The sequence below is a fragment of the Oryzias melastigma genome, linkage group LG10 (assembly GCF_002922805.2).
Source record: "Oryzias melastigma strain HK-1 linkage group LG10, ASM292280v2, whole genome shotgun sequence".
Taxonomy (NCBI): Eukaryota; Metazoa; Chordata; class Actinopteri; order Beloniformes; family Adrianichthyidae; genus Oryzias; species Oryzias melastigma.
In genome coordinates this window covers 20007644-20034743 of record NC_050521.1, presented here as the reverse complement: position 1 = coordinate 20034743, position 27100 = coordinate 20007644, and the positions used below count along the sequence as shown (strand labels likewise).

At 37.2% G+C, this 27100-nt stretch overlaps 1 protein-coding gene across 1 annotated transcript in view; it reads right to left on the bottom strand.

Moving 5' to 3' along the window:
- gria1a (glutamate receptor, ionotropic, AMPA 1a) overlaps positions 1-27100 on the bottom strand; it is an 86654-nt gene that overhangs the window by 10799 nt on the left and 48755 nt on the right. The window contains 5 exon segments of the mRNA XM_024283125.2: positions 2801-2915; positions 6079-6326; positions 8475-8673; positions 25017-25462; positions 26108-26317. Of these exon segments, the coding sequence (XP_024138893.2) occupies positions 2801-2915; positions 6079-6326; positions 8475-8673; positions 25017-25462; positions 26108-26317 (1218 nt within the window).

Here is a 27100-nt window from a genome sequence, read left to right as displayed (position 1 = left end):
AAAAAAAAAAAAAAAAAAATCCAAAAAATTAACAGGTTAGTAAAATAAATCCTTCCATGGTTGCTGTGAAAGGAATTTACAGTAAAAAAGGAAATGTACCAAAATTAGACTTAAATTATCTAAATGACAGAAAAAAGACCATATATATTATATATATATATATATATATCTCAAAAAATGTATTTAGTATTTATAGATGGCAAATTATTGCTTCTGTGATTTATCAATTTTACCAGTCCAAAACTAGAAAATAATTAAAATCCGATGTATTTGGAGAAAAGACATCATAAAGAACAACTCCAATCAGCTTCTTTGTTATTTCCAAAACATTCCCAGTGGTCTTTGACTTATGATTATGCTGTTTTTATCTTTTATTTTAACACACACTCCAATATCCAAATAAACAATTTCACATATGATGTTTCAAGAATTCAAGAACAGATAATCATAACTATTAGCTGAAACTGAAGGATGTGGCTCCGCTTGAGGAGCACAAAGAGAGCTGGACATGGTGTAGGGAGCAGGTGGCACTCAGTGAAGCACCTACCTGTTAAACAACATTAAATCACCCCCTGCACACGTCTGTTAGAATGCCGGCATTGTAGATTAAAAGTGAGGTTTCTGCTTATGTGGAACTCCTTGCTATCAGCCTTCACAAGCAGCTAGAGAGGAATCGGAGCTTAAAAGCCAAAGCTACACTGTCAGGAAAAAGTGCTTCTTCAGTCAGGAGATAACATAAACTGCCAACGTGTGCAAGTTCAGTGGCAAAGTTGGTGCAGCTCAAGCTTGACTGACAGGGTTTACACAGCCAGGGAAGCAGGACATTTTTTTTTTTTTTTTGCAGAGCCAAAGTGCAAATATTAGAGCTGATGTCTTCATCTGTCTCCCTGATGTCCCTCCTGTTTTTTTTGTTTCTGTAAGACTTTTTATTTCAAGTTTAAAGTGCAATAACAAACCAAAGTCATCATATTTTTATTTATTTATTTTTGGCATGTTGTACACCATAGCGCCAACAAAAACGCACATCATATTTTTAATGTAATTCTAAATGATGTCAAAGGATGGTTGTTTTGCTTTCTGAATTTGCTGAAAAACTTGCATTTAGGTTGTTGGCATTTTGGGATATGTGACCATAGCCTTAAGCAAAAAAAAAAAAAAAATAGATCTTCAAGCTTAACCTCAAGCATAATTTGGCAAAAATTTAACCAATAAATTAATCTATACAACAGTTTTTAATTCTTTAATTTAATACTTCCATTTTATAGCTGTTTTTTAATCAAGCAAATTTATTCCAGATTAAAAATAGACTAATAATTAACCTTTTAAGTGGTTTTTGTTCAGAAATTAACCCTAAAACATGGCCTTAAGCTATGAATCATGGGAAATGTGAGAGCCCATCCAAGATTATCCAGGCTTGATATGTAATCATATAAAAAGGTAACTATTGTGTACTTTTACCAGAGTCATAACATTTGCCACCATGTTACCTCCTATCTGAATACCAATTTGTGGAAAGTGTATTGACCTCTGATAGATATTGTAGCAAAGTGATTTAGCTAATTGAATTGTGACTTCTTGTAAAAGCATTTGCTCTGCATCTTTAAACATCCGGCAGCCACAGGCTTTATCTAATTTGCACAGTTGTCTTTGTCTCCTGTTTTTAAATTACTTTTTAAAAATGCTGTTAGTGCTGCAGCTCGGATACTCAGATATTGTCCTTTTATCAGTAGCTCAAGGAAGCAGAATCATTGAATAAAAGGCAAAAGGAACAGCATCTTTCAGTTAGAAGGGTGATAATGGAAGCAAAAGATCCTTGTTATTTTCAATTTAACAAAATAATAAAAATAATTTGGTTGGGTAAATAAATGCATTTTTTAATAGAAAATTTATATTTTTAACTTTAATAGTAAAATTGACTTAATTTAGTGAGATAACATGCTTTATCAAAGGGGCAGGTTTGAGGTTTTGCTACAGCTGTCAGTGCAGTAGAGCCATTCCAGCCACATGGAGAGGGGAGGATTTGGTTTGTGGGAAGAGTTTAGGGACTGATTTCAGGGCTTTCTGGGATCAGATCAGGGTTATGCTGGGGGAGATGCTGTGAAGTGACAGGATTGGGTTATAACTAACCTTTCTTGCCGCGTCCTTGCTGCCACACTCGCCCTTATCGTACCACCATTTGTTTTTCAGTTTGTCTAAGACGGCTTGCTCATTGAGCTTCAACACCGCTAGGTTTACTGGGATTCTTCCAACCAAAAGGAAATAACATCAATAACATATTATGCTCATGTTATTTTAATGTTATTCTTTTCAGAGACAAAGAGCAGCAAATACAACCACACAACGATAGATGGGGTCACACAAATCACACATACATGAAACATAAGCATCATTAGAAACATCAGTCAAAGTGATATGCATTAATACTCCATCTAGCTTCATTGACTTGCACGTTAAGGCATTAGATGTGTATTATTATATCACTTTGGGTAACCGGCACGCTTCATAGCCTCACTAATGCAACAGGGACATCAGAAGAGAAGTCTTTTAAAGGGAAAATCAAAGATGGATACACCTGAAAAGATCTGGAGTATCTAATAGTTTGATTCAATTTGTTTGATGAAAAAATAAAAGCCCTCTTCATGGATTTTGAATGTATGTCTTGCTGGCTAGATAAATGTCACATTCAAATGGCTTCTCAGCAGCCACAAAGAGAACAAGCGTCGTCTGAGTGGTAGTGGAGCACTGACCTGCCGGTTACCCCCGCCCCATCACCCACAGGCTTTATCAAACTTGCTCTGACCTTGGAGTCCCCGCCCCCGCTGCCGCACTCTCCCTTGTCGTACCACCACTTGTTTTTCAATTTGTCCAAGAGGCCCTGCTCGTTCAGTTTTAACACTGCCAGGTTTACTGGGTTTCTTAAAGATAATATGAAACGATAACCATTAGGAAACACTCTGTATGGGACAGATATATGGAGAGGCTGGTGGCATGGTGGGGGTGATTATGACCACATTTTTAATTACTGAATTAAAAACTCTCCTGCATGTGCTGATGTGAAGCAGGGATTGGTTTCCCATGCAATTCTTAATTGCATGTATGACATGTGCTGAAATGCTCACAGCGGTGTGCAGGCGTTACCTACGGGGGCCTCAGAGAGGCAGATTCTCTTCTCAGAGGTGCCTTGGATGTGGAAGTCTGTCTACAGATTTCCTTCCAGATGCAGCTTATATACATTGCTATGGAAACAGGGCTATCAGTGTAGCAGTAAAACAGTGCCTTGGTGAATAGAGGCCAACGCTGATTAATTTATAACTACCAGCGGAGACGCCTCACGTGCAGCCAGAGGCTGCGGCTGCTACAGCTGCCAGGTCGTCTTCCAAGTTTCTTCCTTTAAACAGCCTGAAAGGGATTTGATTGACCCACTATAGATGAAGACCAGGACCTATCCAAGGCATCTCCTCATTGGCTGCACCCTCTCTGGTCAAAGTGTCTGTACGTATTACTCATATTTCAGCCTCAAACCACACAGAGGCAGAAATCTGCTGTAGGATTAGGATTTTTCCAAAACTCAACAAAGACTCTTCAATAAACCAATATGATTAGGTTATATTCTGTCTTACTCGCCTTTATTCAACACGGCTGTAGGGAACAAAAGGGAATTCTTTTCTTAGATCAGCAGATGGAAAGAAAGAAGTCAACAAAAGTAGTGACAGTGGAATGAAATGGTAAATGATGCCTTGTTTCCACTGAGTGGCACGGTCCAGTCCAGTTTAGAATGGCTCAGACAATTCAGGTTAGCATTTCCACTCAAAATTGGACCGTCACGGTCAACTTGGTACTCTGTGTAAAGCATTTGCAGTTGTTTGAGGGAAGATTGTGGATGACGAAGAGGAATACAGGCACTTTCCCTTCCATTTATCTATGGACCTACAACCAACGGGAGTCCAAAAGTTGTACGATTCAGCTTAATAGATTCATTTTATCATGGAAACGTTCACAATACTGGACCGTACCACTCAGGGAAAACGAGGCTTTAATGTCCATGAGGGTAACTGGATATGACCATGAGATAAAAATGAAGCAGAAGGCACAACATGAGAACATTATAAACATTAGGCCAGTTGATCAGAAGGTGCATTCTGAAAAGAAACCATTTCAAAGTTAATTCAAATCAGGGCTGCAATGAAAATGTTATGTTTTAACAATTGACTGTATAAGAGAACTGGACCGAATGTGTGTGACATCATCCACAGAAAATGACTAACTTCCGGTTCCAACAAAAATGAAGTCATAATGGACGTCACCATGATTGAACCAGAAATCGGGTGTAAAACATTATTGGTCCAACATCTCTATGGCAACCACTCTCACCAATCAGGGGTGAGCTTCTTACAGGGGGGTCTAAAGTCAGTCCTCGAGGACCGGTGTCCTACATGTTTTTCAACATGCCATTGAAGCTCCTTATTGGCCAAACACACCTGATCCAGGTAATCAACTATGGTGGGGTTTCCGGAAAACCAGCTGGAGGCCAGGATTTAGACACCCCCGGCTTACTGGATGTAAGCTGGCTCGGGAGAATTAGTCAATCCAACATTCGACGTGTGACCACATACTTTTAATGAGGCATCTGATTGGCCAGTTTATAACTGGAGTAAAAAAAATATATCTTGAAAACAATATGTTTTGAAAAGGTATCCGAGCAAGAATGGTTATTCTAACAAATATACTGATTAATAGCTATTTATTTCTCAATAGAAGTCTATGGAATTTTGGCAATGGGGGAGGGGTCCAGTTCTCATTTCCAGTCAATAGTTTAGACTCATTTTTTTGGCATTTCAGTTGGATAAAAGGAGAATTCTTTGCATCAAGAGAGTTTGTAAGCAGACTCATTAATGATGTAGTGCAGGTATGAGTGAAGTCACCTCACAGGCCATTCCCTCATGTCTAATCACAGGTAAGCACTGCAAAGCCAAATCATGCTGAACGGCCGTCATGCCTCAACAGCCCCCTTCCAGGCATGAATGTTTGTTAGTCGTTAATAAAACTCAGTGTCAGACATCTGTGATTGACCAGGATAGCAAGGTGAAAACAACAAGAATCACCCGTTTGCTAATTAACACAAAGAGGTAGCAGATAATGTGGGTCATCCTTGGCTGTTGTGAATCTGGACCGATTGGACTACGTCCCTTGGGAGCAGATTAATTTCAAGTCCTCACACTAATTGTAAAACCACCACTGCAGCACTTACTCATCGGGCAGAGTGAAATTTGAAAAAGAGCATCCGAGCGAGGCTTTAGAAACAATTAAGACGGTCGTCTGACCTCTGGCTGTCAACCAAGCTGGAGCCCCCAAATGAATCCTGAGCGAGATTGAATGAAATCTTCCTGTATGGCTGCTTTTATTAGAATGAATGATGCCCATTAGAGACGGATTAAAAGCTTCAGATGTCACAATCTGCACTCTCTCTGCGCTTGTGGGAGAAATAGAAATGAGAAGTTGGTTAAGGTGTTAATGTAACGTGAAATGACAGCTGCTGCTCATCAATGGCAGAAGCAAAAACCCAGAATGAATTATCAGTCATTTCATCAGATATTACATCAAATGTGAAAATGCAACTCCACCAACTTGGTATTCAAGATGTGAGCTTCTGGCTCAAGTGGGAAAGTAGTCCACTGTATTCTAGCTTCTACTGTGCTGCACATTTTTTATTGTGAGCTTTTTGGGTTTAAATGGGTTCACTTTAAAACAGATTTTGTGAAAACTGATGTCGCTAAAAAGGGTTTGAAAAGCGATTAGCTTGTCAAAGTTCTACTTTACACTTATGCTAGCGCTCACAACTTAATAGACTAATTGCATGCATTTGCATACAAACAGCACTTGAATGTTAATAATTGCATAATTGAGCTTTTTAGGTCTGTGCACCAAAAATGTAAAACAGAGACGTTAAGCGTTACGTCTGAAATCACTCGAAAATTGTCAGATGAGATTAAAAAAATGAGAAGAAAACGAAGCAAAGCTCTAGTTAAGACCAAAATATTGAAGCTTTTATCCAGCCATGATGCTGTAACATGGGTTTACCTGAGGGGGGAGCCCTTCGGCGTGGCAATTCCATAACCTTTGGAGTCCAAGTTCCCGCCCACCTTCATCGTGTCACAGGGTTTCCTCTGCTCGATGTACTCGTTCATAGTGGACTCCAGCAGGTAGGCGTACTTGCCCTTAGACTTCCTGACTCTCATCACCCCCTCGTCTGTGGTTTTGACAAACACGGACGGGTCGGCTGACTTCATGTACGCCCACATCTTCTCAAACACGGCGATCTTTGACCTCTGAGGGACGGCATGGTGAGACAGAGGGGGACAGAGGAAATTAAATGTTGAAGCCTTTCAAATGTAAGAAAAAAAAAGAATTAATGTGATTTCTGTATTGATTTCTTCCTCTTGAAGAAGAAGAAAAAAGCTTCTAGAAATAGAAGGGAATCCTAACCTGGAAAAGGTTTGGTTTACCCTTTTGGGCTTTATTTGAAGGACACTGATGTGGAAAAAAAAATCTAAATATAACCTTAAAAAATAAAACACCAACTCTTATTCATATTAAATGTTCAAATCAGTAGCAGCACAAATGTGTTATTTGTAATGAAAACAGCCAAAAAAAGGGAAAATAGGGAAAGAAGACCCAACTAAAGTGAGTAGCAGCCTTTTCCTTTGAGCTCATCCGAATGAATTAAAATTGAAAAATCCAGTGGACGTGAAATGAACTGTCAAAACATGAAGCTACTGTTTGTGCAGTAATAGGTCATGGCTGGTTCAGTGTTCCATTTCTACCTTTCTGGCATCACCACTTAGAGATCAGAACCCTTATAAGTTTGACTGCAAGCATCAACCTGTTGTTTTTTGTTTTTTATTTTGACCTGTGCTTTTGATTTTTCAGGGTGTAAAGATATTTTAATGTAAATATGTGAACATAATAATAATAATAAAGAGAACTTTTAAGTTTAGCATCTTTGCAAATACAAAAGTTGGACAATCAGGAAAAATTGTCCGTTAGTTTTCTATGTATTTATCAAAAATTACATTGTGCATAGCTTTGCAAAAAAAAATATGGATACAATATTTGGTTTTGTGTTGGACATGGCTGTTTTGAATACAACTTTAACTTGTCTTATATAGCAAATTTCCTTTGTAAATTTACTGTCAAAAATACGTCACTGTGTCACAGGTCACTGATGCAACAAAGTGCACATGCATATTGAGGCTTATTTATCAAACTAAAATAGAATGTTATTGATCCCATAGCAAGGAAATTATCTTATCATCGTTCTGTTAAATAAAGAAGCAGATAATTATAACAGGGGTGGGGATATTATGTCTTTAAATCAATGATCTACATTTACATAACATTAATAAAGAAAAAATAAAAGCACGTAAACTGTTCAGTGTTCTCATTGCAGAGGCGTTTTTATTTTTTTAAACCTTCTTTCTAGTGCTGTCAAGCGATTATTTTTTTTTGTGCAGTTAATTAATCGTGACCTGTAATACATTAATCTAATTAATTGATTCTAAATCACAATATTTTTAACTTAATCATTTCCTTTAAAAGCTCAGTTTTTTGATATTTTTATTTAAATTCATGACATTGTGGCACAGTGAAACATCAAATTACAAAAAAAAGACTTCTTGAAGTCTTAATATTTTAGGCTTCCAACCTTTATTTTTACATCAAAGTCATTTTTCAATCTCCACCAATTAAAAAAAGAAGGAAGCCCTTTCCTTAGCAATCCAAAAAATGTTGACCACAAACTTCTCAATAATCCCTTAATCCATGTTGACAAACCTCATTCCACAATTTACTGTACCATGCATCAGTCTTCCGCGTACCCTGTTAATTTATGATAACGAACCTCTTGTTGAGCTTTAGCTCTTACAGAATAGATAGTAGCTTTTGAAGTGTGGGTTTGTGGTGATAACTACAAAGTCGCACAATGATTATGTCATAGAAGCGACACTCACTAACAGCAACGCAAGAAACATTTTCTAGAGTTAAAATAAAACATTCAGGCAAGATAAAAAATGAGTTTAATGCTACTAAAAAAATATTATTAATTAATCGTGATTAAGGCAATAATTTGACACCCTTAGTTCTAGTTGTAGTCAGTACATATGTGCAGTTAGTTGAATCAATGTGTTGTGCCTTGATGTTAATGAACTGTATTTTTTGACAGTAATCTTAACAGAAAATCTAGACAATTCGTGTTCAAAATAAAGAAAAGCATTTAACCAAATGTTGAATTCATATTTTTTAGCAAAGCTCTGCACAATTTTTTTCTCTTTGCGAATTTTTTTGACAAATATCTCACCCTATAGTCTTCTCAATGCTATTAACCTCGCTGGTAAAACAAAAGTAGTTCCCGTTTCTAATAGGCATCCATGCAAATGATTTGTGCGAGTAAATCAAGTGAACAAATTGCGTTTCCTCACCCTGAAGAACTCTTTGGTGGAGCCAGCATCGAGCGTTCCATAGGCAATCTCAGTCTGCTTCGCCAGATCCTCTGCGCTCTCTATAGGGGACACCATCCTCTCCACTGTTAGGAAAGCAGCCAAGTTGGCAGTATAAGAAGAGATGATGATGAGGGTGAAGAACCACCAGACGCCACCCACGATTCGACCCGAAAGAGACCTAAAAACAGAAGGAGAGGATGCGGTCACATTGAGATGAAGCCCAACGCATGACTGTCCACATCAATAATTAGCATTAATGCAAAAATAAAAATAAATAAATAATTGCCATCAGTCTTTTTCTCTTCATGGACAATTTTGCAGACAATCAATAAGAGCAATCTAAAATCCTTGTGTTCACACCATGTAAATGACCTACATTGCATCACACCCACTCTGCAGTCACACTTGCTTCGTTCCAGCAGGCTTGGAGAGCTTAGCCCAGTCTGCTGAGGAAAGATAACCGGCTTCACAACAGCCCACTCAGCCTTCTTCCCGCCAAATTAATCTCACTTTAAGAAAGTTGCCAATATGTGTCATATGATGATTTGCATTAATTTTTGGAATTAAACGCACAGGAGAGCACTTAGATGCTGCGCTAATCGTGCTTTCAATGAAAAGACAAAAGCTTAAAAATAAACAGCAATCATGAGTAAAATGAAATAAAAGTTTGAGTCAAACTCCTCGTTCCCCTATGTATATCTGCTTCCTTTTAGAGATGGTGCCTTAAAGTGCAACAGCAGAAATCGTGTTGCGTTTCGCGTCGGTCCTCTAAAAAAGGCGGAGCAGAGAGTGGTGGAGCTGCTGTCGGAAAATGACACAAATCTGAAACAAAAAGTGCTTTCATGATCCACCTCTGTACCATCCAGGCAAATGGAAAGTGAACATTAAGGAGAGCAGTACGGAGAGGAAAAAAAGAAAAAAAAAACTTAAATCATAATCATTTAAGATGCTTTTCAGATGATGGGTGGATGATGAAAGAGCAGCTGCAGGGTGAGGGCAGAGGAAAAGCATTGTGGATGCAGAGTCTTTGAAAGTCAGATAACAGAGCTGTTCTGAGTGTGTGTGGGGGTGTGTGTGTGTGCATGTGTGTCTTCCTATCTCTGTGTATTTGACTTCAGTAATCGCAGCTCAAATGGACGAGGGTGAGGCCAAGACTTAGAATAAAGAATAAAAAAGCAACATATCCAAATACAATGAATATTTGAGGCTTTTCTTCTTTCATGAAACACTGACTATGATTTTAAGTCTAAAAATGTAAAAAAAAAAAGGTACAATCTTTACACATCAATTACTGCATGGATAAGTTAGGACTTTATAATTTTAAAATATGATAAAAAAGTAATAAATTATTTCTGCAAGACCACAGGGCCAACCACTACACCACTGTCCAAATGCAAATTTACCTTCTTTATAATCATGTTTGATTGGAGGATTTAGTTCATATTTATTTATTTTGGATTAAGATTTAATCATTTCAATTTTGAGACTTTTTAAAAATGAAATGGAACTTAAAAGAGTGAATAACAGGACAGGGTTCTTTAAGCAATTAAAGCATATTTACTATCACTCTTTGTCTTACATTCACTCCTAGTGTGACATAGAAATCTTAAATGTTCTTAAAAAAATATAAATGCTTCTTTTACTTTCTTTTTTTGTTCTTTTCAGTTAAAATGTGCAGAACATACAATCTACATAAAGAACAAGAGTAGGTAGCAGTAGTCACAAAGATAATTTATGTGTAAAATGACAAAAAAAGAGGTCCCAGTATGGAGTCTTGTGGAATACCACATTGTATTACAGTGTACTATAATGCTTTAAAATTGAAAATAGCATTAGTAATTTACTTAGGCTGATTTAAACCTTTAACACAAAATGGGTCCCAGTACAGTGTCTTGTGGAATACCACAATGTATTACATTGTACTACAATGCTTTGAAGTGGAAAAAAGCATTGAGTCATTTAGGCTGGTTTAACCTTTCACCACTAAATAGGTCCCAGTACAGAGCCTTGTGGAATGCCACAATGTATTAAATGCACCACAATGCTTTAAAGTAGAAAATAGCATTATTCGTTTATTTAGGCTGGTTTAACCCTTTAACACTAAATGAGTCCCAGTACGGAGCCTTGTGGAATACCACATTGTATTACAGTGTACTATAATGCTTTAAATTTGAAAATAGCATTATTAATTTATTTAGGCTGATTTAAACCCTTAGCACTAAATGGGTCCCAGTACGGATCCTTGTGGAATACCACAATGTTACATTGTACCACAATGCTTTGAAGTGGAAAATAGCATTATTGAGTCATTTAGGCTGGTTTAACCTTTCACCATTAAATAGGTCCCAGTACAGAGCCTTGTGGAATACCACATTGTATTACATTGCACTACAATTCTTTAAAGTGGAAAATTGTATTATTAATTTGTTTAGGCTGGTTTAACCCTTTAACACATAATGGGTCCCAGTAGGGAGGCTTGTGGAATACCACATTGTATTACATTGCACTACAATGCTTTAAAGTGGAAAAATGGCATTATTAATTTGTTTAGGCTGGTTTAACCCTTTAACACTGGAGCTTTAACTCTGTAAGCTGGGCTCCGAGTGCCTGTGTTCTACATTTTCCAAACAACCTCCCATTGAAGCTCCTTATTAACTAAACACCTGATTCAAGTAATCAGGAGCAATTAAGCCAGAATTCCTAAAAAAATAAGAAGAGGCCCGTCCTCAATGCTTGGAGTTTTGCACACCTGATGTAACCGATAGATGATCGGAAATGGGGGCGGGCTTACTCCGGGCTAACAACCCATTATTTTTCATAGTAGACAACAATTTGCTTTATAAATTTGCTACTTTAATTTTGTAAATTCTCAACTCATAACTTATGAAATTATAATTAATCATTATAAATTATTTACTTTTTTTATCATCATTTCACAACTTTATTCTTGTAAAGGTTTTTATTTTCTAATTTTTGTGGTGGCCCTAACACTGCTGTAGCTTCAGATTCTGCAGAAGAATGAATGTAATTCCTGAAAGGCGACTGGGAGGAGCAACACAGTTGTTTAAAGTGAGGACAGTGTGAAACCTGAAGTGAACTGGGAAGAAGAATCAGGAGCAAACACATTTCTGAGCTTTGATTTCTGCTGGCCTCTAGAAATGGAACTAAACTGCTGTCTAATCCATCTCCTGTTTTTGTCCCTCACTTCTGTTTTTTCCAGCTTCTTTGTCCACTAAGCATCGTAGCTGTCGTCCTCCCATGTCCGTTTGCCTAGCTGCAGGCTGACAGAGGTTTGTTTAGGACTAAGGCACAAAGAATGCCCTTTCTCAGAACACAATGTGATTTTTTTCCCCTTTTGTCTGTGAAAGAGAGCAACGGGGTCATCTTTTACTGTGCTCCAGAGATGTGGAAAAATGGTCATGTCTTTGTGTGCTTGTGTGTGGGTGTGGAGCTTATGAAGCCATCTTCTTCACAAGTTGAGCAAAGCGACTGGCAAACACAGACCTGTTTACTTTGCTGTCTTCTTATTCTCGTACAATCCAGCACGGCAGCCAACTTTGCTGCCTTCATAAAACATTGAGTAAGCTCCCCTATTACTGTACAATACATCTTACAAGTCACACAGTAGATTTAGTCTTTCAAAGCAACGAATAGTCTATTATTCATACTGCTGCTTTCATTATGATTATGTTGTTAAGTAAAAAAAGACTAAATCAATGTTTGTTCTCCTAATCTTTACTTTCTGTAACAAAAAAAAAAAAACTAATGACAGAGTAACAAAAACTTATATTTTTGACATCCCAGAAATCTGACTATAAGGTGCATCCAAATATAAGCTGCTAAATTCAAATTATCCCCTATCCCTAATAGTCAATAGTCAATAATTAGTAAATAGTCATTGCGGATGAGTATGTCTATAGCTGAAATGCATCAAATACAAAATATATATTTTTTGTACTCTGCAAAGGAAGCATGAGAGGAATGAAACCGTTTTAAAACAGAGATTTTGGAAGCTGTGCCTGGAATCTGCTGGAACCAATCTCCCAGCTTGGGGTCACTCTGTGGCCATCATCGTCCACATTTGTTCCCGCTTTTTTCTCGCTTCTCTCACGTTCCTTCTCCCTGCTTGGGATTGCTACATCTATCACTACAGTTGTCTCCTCCTTCTTGTTCAGCACTAAGTCTGGGCTGTTAGCTAATACGATCTTGTCTGTCCGTATTTTTAGCTTGGTCATTCTCAACTACCTTTGAGGGGAGTCCTATTTTGACATTAGAGTGTGTGAATTTTCTGTATTATCTTTTTCTTCAGTCTCTCCTTTTTAGGTGTGGCAATTATCACATAACTAAGCTACTCTTGCAGTCTTCCTGCAACACTACATACATATATCAATGATGTCATTTGAATGCCACCAAACTTCTTTATCCAACATTTTCACCATTCATACAGTGAATCTTTAAATAAAGTTGCAGATTCTAAATATTTTTTTTAATCCACAGCTTTATCATCTACCACACAATTTCCACTGACATTCTGCTGGAAATCTATTGTGGTGTTAAATTATTTCAAGAATTCTCTTGGCTTGCCTCCACTTTTCGATATGGTAATTAGCAAAGACTAATGACTTGGAAGTGTAAAAAACGAGCCTGTAATGGCCACATTACAATGGGTTAGGAATTGCAGAGGTTTAAATGAGGAGGGAAACGGTTTCCAATTATGGTGTTTTTCCAAGGTAAGTCGAGGATGGGGGGGGGGGCTTTCACATGCGGTTCAGTTTCTGCAAAAAAAAAAAAATGGTAATGTAAAAACAACTTCTTAAAAAAAAAAACAAGCACAGGAAATCCTTATGTTTGGAAAAATCCCTTCAACTGTACACAACAGAACCAAGAAACAAGTATGCAAATGTTCAAAACATCAACACAATTTATGTGAAGATGACCCAAAAGAAAAATTTTTTTGATTAAAACTTTATTTAAATGAGGATTTTGTTATTCCACACGCGTGTGAAGTCCAAACAGTAATTATCTGGCTTGTTTGTTAGAAAGTATGATTTAAGGATGGAAGATAAATTTGAAGGAAAGTGACACAACTCCTCCGAACCGCATGGTCCACTGATTTATAGTATGTGCATGTGTTTGATATTTTATGACTATGGCATCAGAAAGGCATGACAGATTTTGTTTATGAGTGCAGATGAAATCTTGTGGTCTGTGCTTTGGTGCAGACTGTGTGGTAACAGGTCCAACTCCAAACAATTTCAGCCATTTTGGAACCAACAAGACCCTGTAGTTGGGCATTAAGGTGATAAACTTCAGTGGTAGTCAGGCTAAACGCCATGAACTGTGAACAAACATGAGCAATTACGAGATATGATGCTTCCATTGAATTTACAGACAGCAACACTAATGAAAACAAAACATACTACAAGTTTAATCTCTAAGTGAGGTTTGGAGCTTCACAATTTTGTTCTTTTAAATTGAAAACACTACAAAACCAAAGATACAAGATGCAATAAGAAAAGTTCTGGTGAAGAAAAAGACAGAGATTGTGGTACACAAGGATAGCAGTTTGTCCCCTTGAGATTGTAGAGACAATAAGTCTTGAAGATGAGAATTCATTAAGTCATGTTGCTACATAACAAAACCACAAACCAAATGTTAAAATTTGAAGCAATTTCTCTTGGAATTGATGATATATACTTTTTTTTACTGCAATAATGCAACAAGACCTTTCAATTTTAGTTCATTTGACCAAAGTGCAATAAGAACATAAACCTAAATGCAAAGTACAAACAATATTTTAACTCATACAATATGCACTAAACACTGGACTTGAAGCACTGTGAACTTTTCCACAAAAAAAATCTAAATAAATGTCCATATAAAAGTTTAGTGCATCAATACCCAAGTTCTAAATGCATTTGCAGGCTCTACGTGCAGCAGCTGAACACATGCTAAAAGTTAGACCAGTTGAACTTTAACCAATCAGAGACTCAGTTTTGGTAGTGACGTATGGTAGAGTCCTTGTCAAAACACGGAAAACAGACAACCGTTTAAAAATCTACCATTGAGGAAAAAATTAATAATTGTGGTTTGTGCCCGGCCAAAGTATATGACACACAAAGTCTTCCATTTATCAGAATAGAGCTGTGATAGGAAAAAATAAAATAAAATAGCCAGATTTTTTTTATTATTATTGTGTTATTTATTTGTTTTGATATTATTTTATTTATTTATTTTTTTAATTAATTATTATTATTATTATTTTTAAATTTATTTATTTAAAGAAAATTGCTAGATTTGCACCAACTTTTCAACATTTTGCACCAACCCCCTTTCAACTGTGAATACATGCTCTAATATTGGTTTGCAACAGGCCCATATGAAAGCACCACACATGCCCCGTGTGTACACAGCTTTAGTTGTATAAGTTATAGATTTGATAACTACATATTTTCCGCAAGTGTATACTTTCGTTGGAATAAACTAGCTCCCTCAAAAATCTAAATTAAACTACAGTCTGAGTACCTCTGAACTGACTTGCTTTTGGAGCACGACTAATAGAAAGCATGTGCATTTTAGAAATGGACTGGATTAATGACTTTAAAAAGGCTTGTAGCTTTTCTTTTTTGCTAATGAATCTGGTTTGGGCTGAGAAAATATTACCCAAATATACACAATGCTGCAAACTTGTGTTTGCTTGTGTGTCACAAATCTCAAAAATGCTTTTTTCTTGGACGAAAATAAGAAATAAAAGACATTAAAGTATATCTCTTTCTCTGCATGTCTATTTAGCACACTGCTTGTGTTATAATGCATTTTTTTGTACTAATCTTTAAGTTAAACATACAGAAACCTATTCGCTTTTGGCAGCATCATTACTTCTTTAAAGCACTATAATCCAAAATCATTTATAATTGTTTATTCTGTGTTCTGGTCTTAAGCACCTAAATCAAAGGGCTGCTTTTCAACAGATGGCTCATTTGAGTGCATTAAAGGCAAACTGTCAAAGTGTTTGTTAGGAAGAATCAATGCAAATGAGATTTGTCTGTAATCCTTGCATTTGTGCCTATAAAACCTGTTTGCTGAATGATATCAGAAATGCTGTCTAAGTCACATGTAACCCGCGATAAGTCAGTGCTGGCAAGCTGTGAGAGCCCTCGCTCTGCGCCCACACACAAACGCAGAGCCTCTTAGTCACTCCGGCAAGAAAACCAGAGTCCAAACACAAATAGATCAGAAACTGCTCGTGGAAAATCAATACCATCTGCACTCATAAATGCAGCAAAAATGCATTAAGATCGGTCTGTAAAATAATGCAGAGGGATAACAAGTGCAGCTTCACACATTAGAGACCCTTGATGTGAAGCTGCATTGATCTAAAAAACATGTTTCTTTTAATGGTTGCCATGGTAGCGCACTCCGCTCCAAACAGTACAAGTGAGCTGAGAGGGACTTTATTCGCCTCACTCTTCCTCTTCTGGCTCGTTTCGTCTTTGTCTCGTAAGGGTTTTCACCCCTACGGAGGAGAGAAGTCTCATTACGTCTCTTAGACTAAAAACTAAAAAGGCGCTCAAACAACAGCTTCTGTTTATAGCAGCGCAGGTTTCCATGTGGCTCCCATTCATTTGCCATCACCTCTGGTTGCACCTGGAAACATCTTTTTTGTGGAGTTTCCATCTCTGTGGAGATGGTATCTCTGTCTGGAGAAGCGTGATACTCCTGTGGGAGCGCGTGTGTGTACACGGAGCATGCATGCATGTATGATCAAAAATGCCACATACATAAAACATAAGTTAGGCCGTGTACTAAGCTGAACCGTCTTTTTATGAATTAATCATCCCTTCCTCTCTCTCTCACACACACACCCTCCATTTTATTTTTCTGTGGCTGCTCACAAACTCCACCACTGTGTGACTTCGAGGAGAGCAAAGCAATCTTCTTGTTATTCCTTGTGAAAATAATAACAACAATAACACTGCGTGATATCTAAATGATCCCAGGGAATTTTTGTCTTTTTTTCACAGAAATTCTCTTGTTTCCTCCCTAAAGGTTTGGTCAGAAACCAAACAAGTGCTTCTGTCTCATGATACAAACACATACGATGACATTTCTGATGTCTGTAAACATGTGGTTTGGAATTGCACACTGAGGAGAACTTTCTTATTTGTGGTAAGCTCTTCATGAATGAAGGAGATGCTGTGGAACAAGAGGTGGGATCTCAGAGTAAATGCAGGGAAACAAAATGATGAAGTATTCATTCCAACAATAGAAAACCTACAGCAAAATTAGGTGAATTTTCTGTCATCTAACAACATATTTTTCAGTTTCCATGTACATGATGTAAAGCTCTTAAAGCAGTGTGGTGGTGCATGAAAGTTCTAATCAAGTGGTACAAATGTTCTGTTTTTGCTTATGCTGCTAGAACTTTTCCGTATCTCTATGAAGCTCTTTGAACTCTTTCTGAGTAAAGAAGTTGCTTTTAGAAAAATCTGTATTACTTATTCAACTCCTACTGGTTCTGAGTCAACAAATTGTCAGATTTAGATGCAAGTTTTGGGTCTTTGTATGATTTGTTTCAGAGGATTTGTCTGCGTACAGCTTATAGTTTTTGTTTTCAAGCTCCTTCAAAGCAAAAAAGAAAATCATTCACTGCTAATTGCACATCAAACTACTTGATATTTTTAGTTCAATGTTATTAATATAGCCCAATATCACAAAACAGTTGTCTCATTGGGCTTCATTACGGTAAAATTACAAAAGCAGAAAGCTGATCCTAAAATATAAACAATAGCTGGTTGCTAAACTAAACTAAACAGACTAAACTGAACTGGTTATCCCACCTTCTCAATAAGGAAAAACTCTTAAAAAATGATTTTAGAAAAAATTAAAAAAAAATAGAAAAAACCTCAGGGATGTTCACATGAAGGAGGCATCTTCTCCTCCTTGTTTCTTCGCTTTCAAAGTTTTAAAACCTTGTTCGTAGACATTAATGTTATTTTACAAGCTTTTAAGTTGTTGCTCTACACTTTTTCAAGCTTCTCTCAAATTTAGCACAGCTGAGAATAAGGACTAGAACTTAGAAATAAGGAAATTATTAATAAAATGAGTCAAAATCCTTATCGGCTTCATGCACTTGACAAGTGTATGACTCAAATGGCACTGTAGTGTTTGGTTCAATTTTATGGATGTCTATTAAAGTTCAATAAAAGTCAACAAGTTAGATTGGAATGCATTTTGGGAACAAAAATGTATATTTAGATTTTTATTAGGATTTATTAAAATGTGGCAACTTGAATCAAAATCCTCGTCTTTGCTCACATTTTTTTATAAAATGGGGAATTTCCATTTAGTACACTAGTTCGATTGTAACTTTAGTCATAATAAACAAAAAAATAGATACTTAAAAAAACTCAAAAAATGTAAAGATCTGCTTAGAACTGTAAAAAAAATACTTATTTTTGGGCTTTAACAGGATTCAATTTGAAGTAATTCTTTTTACGTTTTTTAAAAATTCTTGTGTGGAACTCTTTGTTTCTAGGTGTTGATATTTTATACATTTTCTTGTTAATTAAAAAATACTTGTTGCATGAACAGATAATTTTACCAATTTCTAGTGATTTTCCTTTTAACATTAGTGTTCCTTTTTTATCTTTAAGCTAACTCTTATGTGATACTCTATTAGGTCAGTTATTTGTTATTTTAAAATTAACATAATTAAATTTTCAGAAACATCCATATTATTATCTTTTTCGTACAAAAGTGAAAAAAGGCATCACCAGTTTGAATCATCCTGATATTTCCTGGGTTTCCCAAATGCACCGCAGACATAATCCATTACAGGAAGATTTTTATGGCCAGAATGAGAAATGTTGCTGCGGCTGACAACCTGTGAGTGACAGAGCTGATTTATTTCACAACACAGTTCTTTTACAGGGAGACACTTCGCCATCAAGGAGTGAGGACAACCCCGCATGGCTGTAAACACCCACAAGCATGGAAGCGCACGCATCTGACACCTTTGTGAACATCTCAAAGCACTTTCGCCCGCTAAGTTTGATGATCAAAAGGCTTTTTACTCAACTAAACATTCCATCTGACAACTGTGGATGATGCAAGCTCTTGCTTGAGCTTTTATTTATTTTTTGTTCTCCTAAAGAAAGCTAACAGACAGGCCTTTAATATGTAAGCGCACATCTACCAGTTTGTTTGTGCAACTGTCACATTATTACAACGTAAAGGGTAAGAAAAGCTTATGTTTTCTAAGCACTGTAAATAATGTTGCTCTTTTTATGCAGAAAAAACTATTATGGCATCAAATTATATTAGGCAACAAATAATTTAATCAATTCCAGACCCCTGAAGCAAAATACGGATAGAGCAAAAGTTACAAAAAGTCAGGAATAAAATGTAGAAAAATAAAATGCCGCCTAGACAGCAGAGCTTTACAAAAACAAAACAAGTAAAATGCAATCAAGCGGGACATTATCTTCAAATCCAGAGACGTTTTACTGACAGAAAAATGTACTTGCTCTTGCAAACTTGTTCTTGACTGTACTTTAGAAATAAAACAATTTATTTACCTAACAGACAAATCTTTGAAGTGGTAAAGTGTTTCTTTTTTTCTGAATCAAGCAGAAGAAAACTCAAGGAGCCTTTAAGAAAAAAGCCTTTTAGTGCCTTTCACAATCTAAACAGTTATTTTTAAACCTAATCACGAGAACAACCCTAAATCATCTCTTTAGGATCTCAGATGCATCCAGCCAAACGTGCTCTTTTTGTCACCCTAACTGTTTTTTGAGCGAGCTCATCCTCACAGATGAGGCTTCCCGTGCCCTTGAAGCTCATAATGAGATCTTGCAGTCATGATTGCTCTGATGAGTGTGCTCAATGTCAGCAAAACATAAAGCAATTTCCCCTCAAAACATACTTAGATGGTAATTAAATAGGTGTGTAAAGGTGCAAACACAGTGGTAACGGAGCGTTTCGTCTACAGTTCCGGGAAATCAACGTTGTTCTCTACTTTTTTCATGCTCCTTTTTCGTGTTCCTTTTATTGCTGAGAGTGGATGTCACTGTGGTACAACGCTTGATGTTCTAAATATGAGCTTTTAAAAGTTTTTTTTTTTTTTTTTCCTGCAGTTACATAAAGCAAACGAGCACTTGTTCCCATGACAACCAGTGTAGCTGCTTGAGCATAACAATCAGACATTTCAGACTCTTTTAACACATTGTACCTGTAAATATCTTGTGATTTTTTTTTTTTACTTATTTATTTTATGCAAAATGGTTTGGGCAAACTGTTTAAACCCCCCTAAACTAACAAGTGGCTTCAAGCCAAAATTGTATTGCAGCTACAAACTAGATGCTTGTTGTGCTTCTGGTTTATTAAAGTGGGAGGTAAACAGTTGCTAAATGTCTCTAAATCTTCACAACAGCCTTATGCCAGCAACAATAGTGTGCAGCAATAAGTCTCAGACCTAAATAAATCAGCCTGTGTGTGTGTTATGATTATGACTCTTTTAATATTGGCAATTGCATTTTTTTTTTAAGTGGGAATATGTTGCTATATGAGTAGGCTGACTGTAATTACAGCAGATGCCTGATGTAGGATATAATAAACTGTAAATATAAAGTGTGTTTTCCGAGGTTTCGTGTCACATTAGGTACTGTGTTCTATGAATGTTTTTAATAAACTTTATTTTACTGATGAAAAGAAGAACGATCCACATAAACGAGAGTTTGCAATATCAGATTTAAATGAAAGAAGGTAAATAATTTGAGAATTGAGGCAAACAACAATATAATGACCCCCCCTAACAATCTACAAGTCATCTGGATGACTCAAAAGATTGCTGTAATGTTTTCTTGCAGAGTGAGCAACTTTAAAGATGGTAAATGCTGTCTAGAAGAGCACCAGAGTCATTTTAATAGAGTTGAATAAAGAGAAGCAATTGGAGGTCACTACAGAGTTTCGATTTATTCATCTAAAATCCACCAATCAGGCCAGAAACTTGGCCTACATTTTGATAAACACATTTAGATAGTCACAAAATTGGCCTATTATCATCTTAAAAATAGTTCAAGATCTAAGCAGGACCTGGAAAAACTACTTTATGTGTTCAATAAACAGAGAAGAATTTAATTTATTTGGCAAGTTGTAGAATTATAGAAACAGAGCGCCTTGGCATAACTAATTTAACCAAAACTAGTTCCGAAGCAACAGAATAAAATACAAAAACAAATACAACCCTGGGGCTCTTGTAATTAGGAGGGTAAGTAGAAGTCAGTGGCTGCCAGTCAAATGCACTTGAAGAACTCAAGTAGGAGCACATCTGTAGCAGCAGAAACTTCTGCAGAGAGCTGGTCTGGAGCACTCGGATGAGTGGAATTGCAGAGCAGTGGTGTAATGAGTTCAGACCTCATCCAGGCTGAATGAGAGCTGGACAGACCCAGACGCTGAAACTACTTCAGGAAGGCTCGGGGTGTGAATAAATACAGGATTTTCTTAACACACCGCTTTTAGGAAATTCCTTGAAAAAGAAGGTTGTTGCTGCCCGTATGTCAAAAGAGGTGGAACAAACTCTTCAAAAATAATTATCTTCTAAGGTACACAGCATCAATAAAGATGGACGGAAAGGCCCTAGAATGAGGTACCAGCCTTCCTGCAGCAGGTTATGTTGGAGTGCTGCACACAGTGAATTCTGAGCCAAAGATGAGCACTGGATGGAGCGGAGAAATCTCTAAAGGATGGAGGAGCAGAGAGGATGAGAGACGAGAAGGAATGGAAAAAAGCGAGTGGAGAGGAAATAAATGGATGGATGTGTGGATGGATGGATGGAGCGGGAGGGAGTGAGGGAGGGGTGGGCGTGCGGGAAGTCTCCAACTCCACCTGTCTGAAAAAGATAAACACAAGGACGGCCCAAAAGCACCGAGTGTGGCTTATGTGACGGCCAGACTGACAGTGCTGACATTTAGAAAGAGCACAGTAAACAAGGTTTCACAGAAAATAAATAACACAGGGAGTAATGTGACTAATACACACACACAGCATTAATGCAAGATCACAGGCGCAGACAATGTATGGATGCATGAGTCTAACAGCTTCCCTTTAGTACAATAAGCAGACAAAGAAAATTGTAATAAGACACACGCAGACAAGGAAATTAAAAGCCTGCTGATTAATGGAGAACAGAGATGATCATCAACGTTTCTGGCTTTGATTAAACTGCTCGAAAAATCTCTTGAATATTCCGTCTTCACCTGCTATTTATAAAGTAATCAAGGAGTGTTTAATATATATATTTTAACGGTGACTTTGTGCTTTAATTTTTTTTAATTTTAAGTAAATTCTTCTTCCTATTTAGAATCAGTGGGGAATTGATCTGCCATTAACTGCACATGTTTAATTTAAAATTTTTATACCTTCTAATTTAAAAATATATAGCAGCCTCCTTTATCTACATGACTTGAGTGCAGGACTTACATTATTTTCTTTACCTCCGCACACTTCCTCATGAGAAAAAATTGGAGGTTTACTTTAATGTTTAGAAAGCAGAATTTCCTCAGTCTATGTAACTGCTTGGAGTCCGTCAGCAGTTTGCTACGGCGTCTGGGTTTTAGCTCCTCTGAATTCACTTAATTACTTTAGCAATTAGCAGCCACAAATGAATAACAGAGCAAGGAGATAAAGCACTTGTTGATTTAAAAAGTGCACTTAAAAAAAAAAAGCTGCTTTGAATTCTGCAGCTAAGATTTCACTCAAGTTCTGCTGATGTTCAGCAAAAAGATGAAATAAAAAAATGTGAAAGGTGTTTAAATACAGAGATTAAACATTGTGAGCGCTCTCACCATAAAGGATAATGATCTGTTGTCAGAAAAAAAGAACTAGATAAAACACTGTTTTTAAATAAAGACTAACTCCAATTATCTTTTGATTTATTTCAAAAGTGTTCCCAGTTCTCTTTTAATTATGATTAAGCCATTTTTAGCCAAAACATTTTTACAAAATGGATTGTTTTCTAGGACATAGTTTCTGCAGAACGACAGTAGTTCATTAGAAGTTTACCTCTGAGTTGTGGGCGGGATTGTTGCCACAGAGCAAGCCCACCCCCACTTCCTAGCACCCATAATTAACAGCTATCTGTTTACACTCTCTCCCACTAGCTTATAGCTCCTCACACCTGCAACAAAAATTGCAAGTAATGTTGGAGCCAGATGAAAGGTCAAGAGGAAAATAAAGACGTACATGGGTCTATTTGTCTACATGTGATCGCACAACAGAGATGCCGATTTTTATGACACAAAAACACTCTTTTTTTAAATGTAAATGTTTTCGTCTGGTCCTAATCACAACAATTTGAATAAAGACATTGTCTTTAATAAAAGCCCTCCATCATGACAAAAATGCTCATGTTAAGAACACCAAAAAATACATTTCCAGTTGAATAAAACCCTGAGTATATTAAAAGCACAAATGTTACTGTTTTCATCTGGCCAGAAACATGCCAGGATCTCATAACGCTTGAGGAAAACGATCAGCAGGCACCTCCCTCCCTGAATCTGTGCTGAGCTAACTACAGCAACTAGGTGACCCACATTTTCAAGGGGAGATGGTTTCCTTCAGGGCATCATTCAGAGGTGAAACATTCACTGTGTTGGCTTTCAAGACACCATTTGGATGCCATGCGCACTGCAGATGATGATCACAACAAGGAGCATTAAAAAAAAAGGATGTGCTGAGTCTTTTAGGTTTTAAAGTCACTCCAATGAAAATTGTGCTTTTAACATGTTCTAAAATGATGGAGGACATATTTATAACTAGGCTTAAAATATATATATATTATTAATTATTTATTGTTGATCAGAAGGAGACAAAAAAAGATGTCTAAAAAAGATCATATAGCCTTGATATATATTGTGATATGTATTGTATCGCGAGACACATATCGGGATACTTATCGTATCGCCAGACTCTTGCCAATACAAATACTGTTTAATGGGTCAATTTTACAATGGAAACCCTCAAAATACTGGACTGGTCCGGACCGCTCAGTGTTAACGAGAATCAATGGTTCCGATCACAATGCAAAGGTAAATTTTGAATGAACTTCTACCACTCTGCAAAAACTATGTCCTAGTAAACAAATGTTTGTTTGGTTTTTTTGTGGCTAAAAATTGCAAAATCATAATTAAAAGACCAAAGACCACTGAGAATGTGTTGAATATAGTCAAAAAGATGATCAGAGTGAGTTCTCAAAGCCTTCAGATTTTAAGAATATAGTATATTGTGTCCGATTAACATAACTGCCTTTCTTGATGTCAATAATACATTGATCGGTTTGTTAAATTCTCTTCCAGAGGTTGTGTTAAAACTATCTAGAGAATGCAAATGCTCTTGTTTGTCCTTGTAGTCGGCGAAAGGTTTGCCATCAGCCACAATCACCGACTCCTAACCTAACGTACACGCAAACACGTTCAGAAACAAACACACACGGACAGAAATAAGTTGTGCCCTCACAAAGAAGCTACAGGGAACTGGCTATTTGAGAAACCATGGTGACATTCTCTTTCTCCGTGTGTGGCATACAAACAAAAATCAATAGAATTGCAGATGCATGTTCCGCCTGCAGGAGAACATTTGGACTACAGTAAATGTCAGATGACGGCACATGGGAGGAAGGATTCGCTATCTACATCGTGTACCGCTGAGCACCTACGTGCAGACAAGCCTCCCTGAATCTTCAGGTGATTTTTCTCACATGCAGGCTTTGCGAGGTAATTGAAAAGACTATAAATGTCACAATGGCTCGCTGTAATTTTCCTTTTCGGTTTTTCCATCTGTTCTTTGATAGCTCGAAAGCACAAAAAAAACATAAAAAAAATTTAGAGCTTGTTGACCTTTAAGCAAAGCCTGTTTAAAGTCTTTTCATCCTTTATTCAAAGCAAATATCCTCCTGGTTTTGGCTTCACGTTTGCTCTGCAGATTTGAAATTGCTATCTAAACAAGACGAAGCAACTGCAGCAAGAAAAAAAAAAGAGACAAACAACAGTGATTACAACACAGAGCGCACATGCAAATCCGGTATATGTAGCTCAAAGTCATTTAAAGACACTGGGAGGTCTGACTACTTGTGACCTAACCAGTCTCTGTGGGTTCACAGAGAACTTACAGGGCTAATACTGACATTTATCTCCTTATCTCCTCTTCCTAATCCCTCTGGAAAGCTCAAAAAGTCGACCCGAGTGTCTCTAATTTCCGTCACTTAATTAGATTTTTAATTGGTGACCTTTTGAGGACGGTTTCATGCCACAGCTCACAAGAGCACTAGATGGGAGCTAACACACAGCACTTAATCCTCACAACAAGATATGTAGAAAAGAAAGAGGAATCGCTTTCCACATATGACTGACATACATTTAGTTTGTGCGTTTGATCTGATGGGGTCAAGCCATCCTATTAACCCCCACTGCTGCAGACCACATCTGAAGGTGGAGCCCTGACCGGTCTCTTCTTATGTCCTACCTTGGGGAGATGTCGCAGCCCTGCTGCATGAAGGCGCCCAGTGAAAACCAAAGGGAGTTGAAGATGCCAAACTCGTTGGTCTGCTCCAGATTCTGCTGGTTGGTGTTCTGCTGAGTTGGTGTCTGGCCCTGCTGCACGCCGTTGGAGGCCGCCGCTTGTGTCGGTGTTTGTGGCTCGGCGCCCTCCTCATAGTCCTCCGCGTGCCACTCGTACGGGCTGAACCGACTGACCAGGAAAAGGACCACGCTGACACCGATGTAGGCGAACACTATGCACATCCAGATCTCATAAGCCAGCGGGTCCAGGAAGGAAAACACGCCAGGTTTGGATTTGGTGGGTTTCTTGATCATGATGGAAATACCCAGAGACATAAAGGGCTTGGAGAAGTCTATGACTTCTTCACGGACGAGGGTGATAGTGAGCGGAGCCACTGCCAAATCTGCTTTCTGAGGGAAGAACAGAAACACATAAAGACATGTAAACAGAAGCTACACCGCATATTTTATCCTCTACCAGTGAAGCAAAACAACTTCTGGCAAAGATCTTAGGGAGTAAATATGGAATAGGACAAAGCTTTAAAAAAAGAAGAAAAAAATACAATTGTCCCTAATTAGTTTTTAAAGCCTGTGAGACCCAAGTTGCTTTCATTTTTTGCAGCCAACCGTGCTTTGTTAAAGCAAACCCACAAAAAAAACAAAAAACAAAGACACTGTGCAATTGGGATTCAGAAAGTACATTATAAGTCCAGATGTTTGCAAAATAAGAATGTAAAATAGATGCTTGCACTGCAAAAACAACAAATGTTGTGTCCAAATTCCTTTACTACTCCCTCCATAATGCACTTTATAGTGTGTTCACCATGTTGTAGTGCTGTCTGAATACAAGTTCAAAAAAATATTTCCCTTTGTGCATTGATGCTCACTAGATTCTCAAATATAGACCACAATGCATTGCATTCAAACATACTGTATACTGTATTGCATTAATATACTGTATAATGAATAGTAAAGCTGTCCGGATAATTGTCATCAGTGCACCTTTAAGATAAAAAAACAAAAAAAAAAAAATCAGAGAGAGCTCCATTTACTCACCCCGTACACAAGTTCCCCAACCATGCCGTTCCACATCTTAGTATTTTCCGGATCTCTGGCTCCATATTTGCCATCCGAGACGATTTTCAGTTTGTACTGGTAGCCCACATGCTTGGCTATCTCTGCAGCCAGCTCAACAATGTAGCCCTCGTACTTATCGTTCCCCACAAGCTGTTCGTGATTCTTCTTCAGCATCACATACGGAGACTCCTGTTGGAGGCAGAACAACCACGAGTGGAAAGATTGTTTTACATCAATGATCCGTTTTACTCCAGTCATTAGAAATGTTAACGTTTCCTTTAAAACACAGAAAAGTTTTTTGCTTTTTGAATTATTATCTTTTATTCTTATGCCTCCAAAAAGATTAAGGGAATCTTTAATTTTTTCATGCCCCTTGTATGATAACAATAAAGTATTCTGTTCTACTCTACTCTACTCTATTACTCTATACTGTCCTGTACAGTACTATAATACTCTATTATATTCTATACTATACTGTACTACACTACATTACACTACTATACTACACTATACTGCGCTATACAATGCCACTCTATACTGTCCTGTGCAGCACAATACCACTCTATTGTATTCTATATTGTACTACACTACACTACACTGTACTGAACTATACTATTCTAGACTGCACTGTACAATACTATTCTATATTCTGTACTGTGCTTCGCTGCGCTACGCTACACTATGTTACGGTATACTACACTACACTACACTATACTATACTGTACTGTACTGTACTGTACTATAGTATGTAATTATATACTGTACTATTTTATTCTGTTCTAACATATTTAAGGTGAATACTGAAGTAAAACGTTAATTTTATGCTGATGCTGATTTTCTCACTCCAATGTGCCTTTTAGCAGAGAAGTTGCTTCAATTAATAAGGACATTAGTAATAAATAAATGTGCCTTTTTAAAAAGAAAAATGAAAAAGCTCTCTTAAAAATAAAACTAGATTTTTATAAATACATA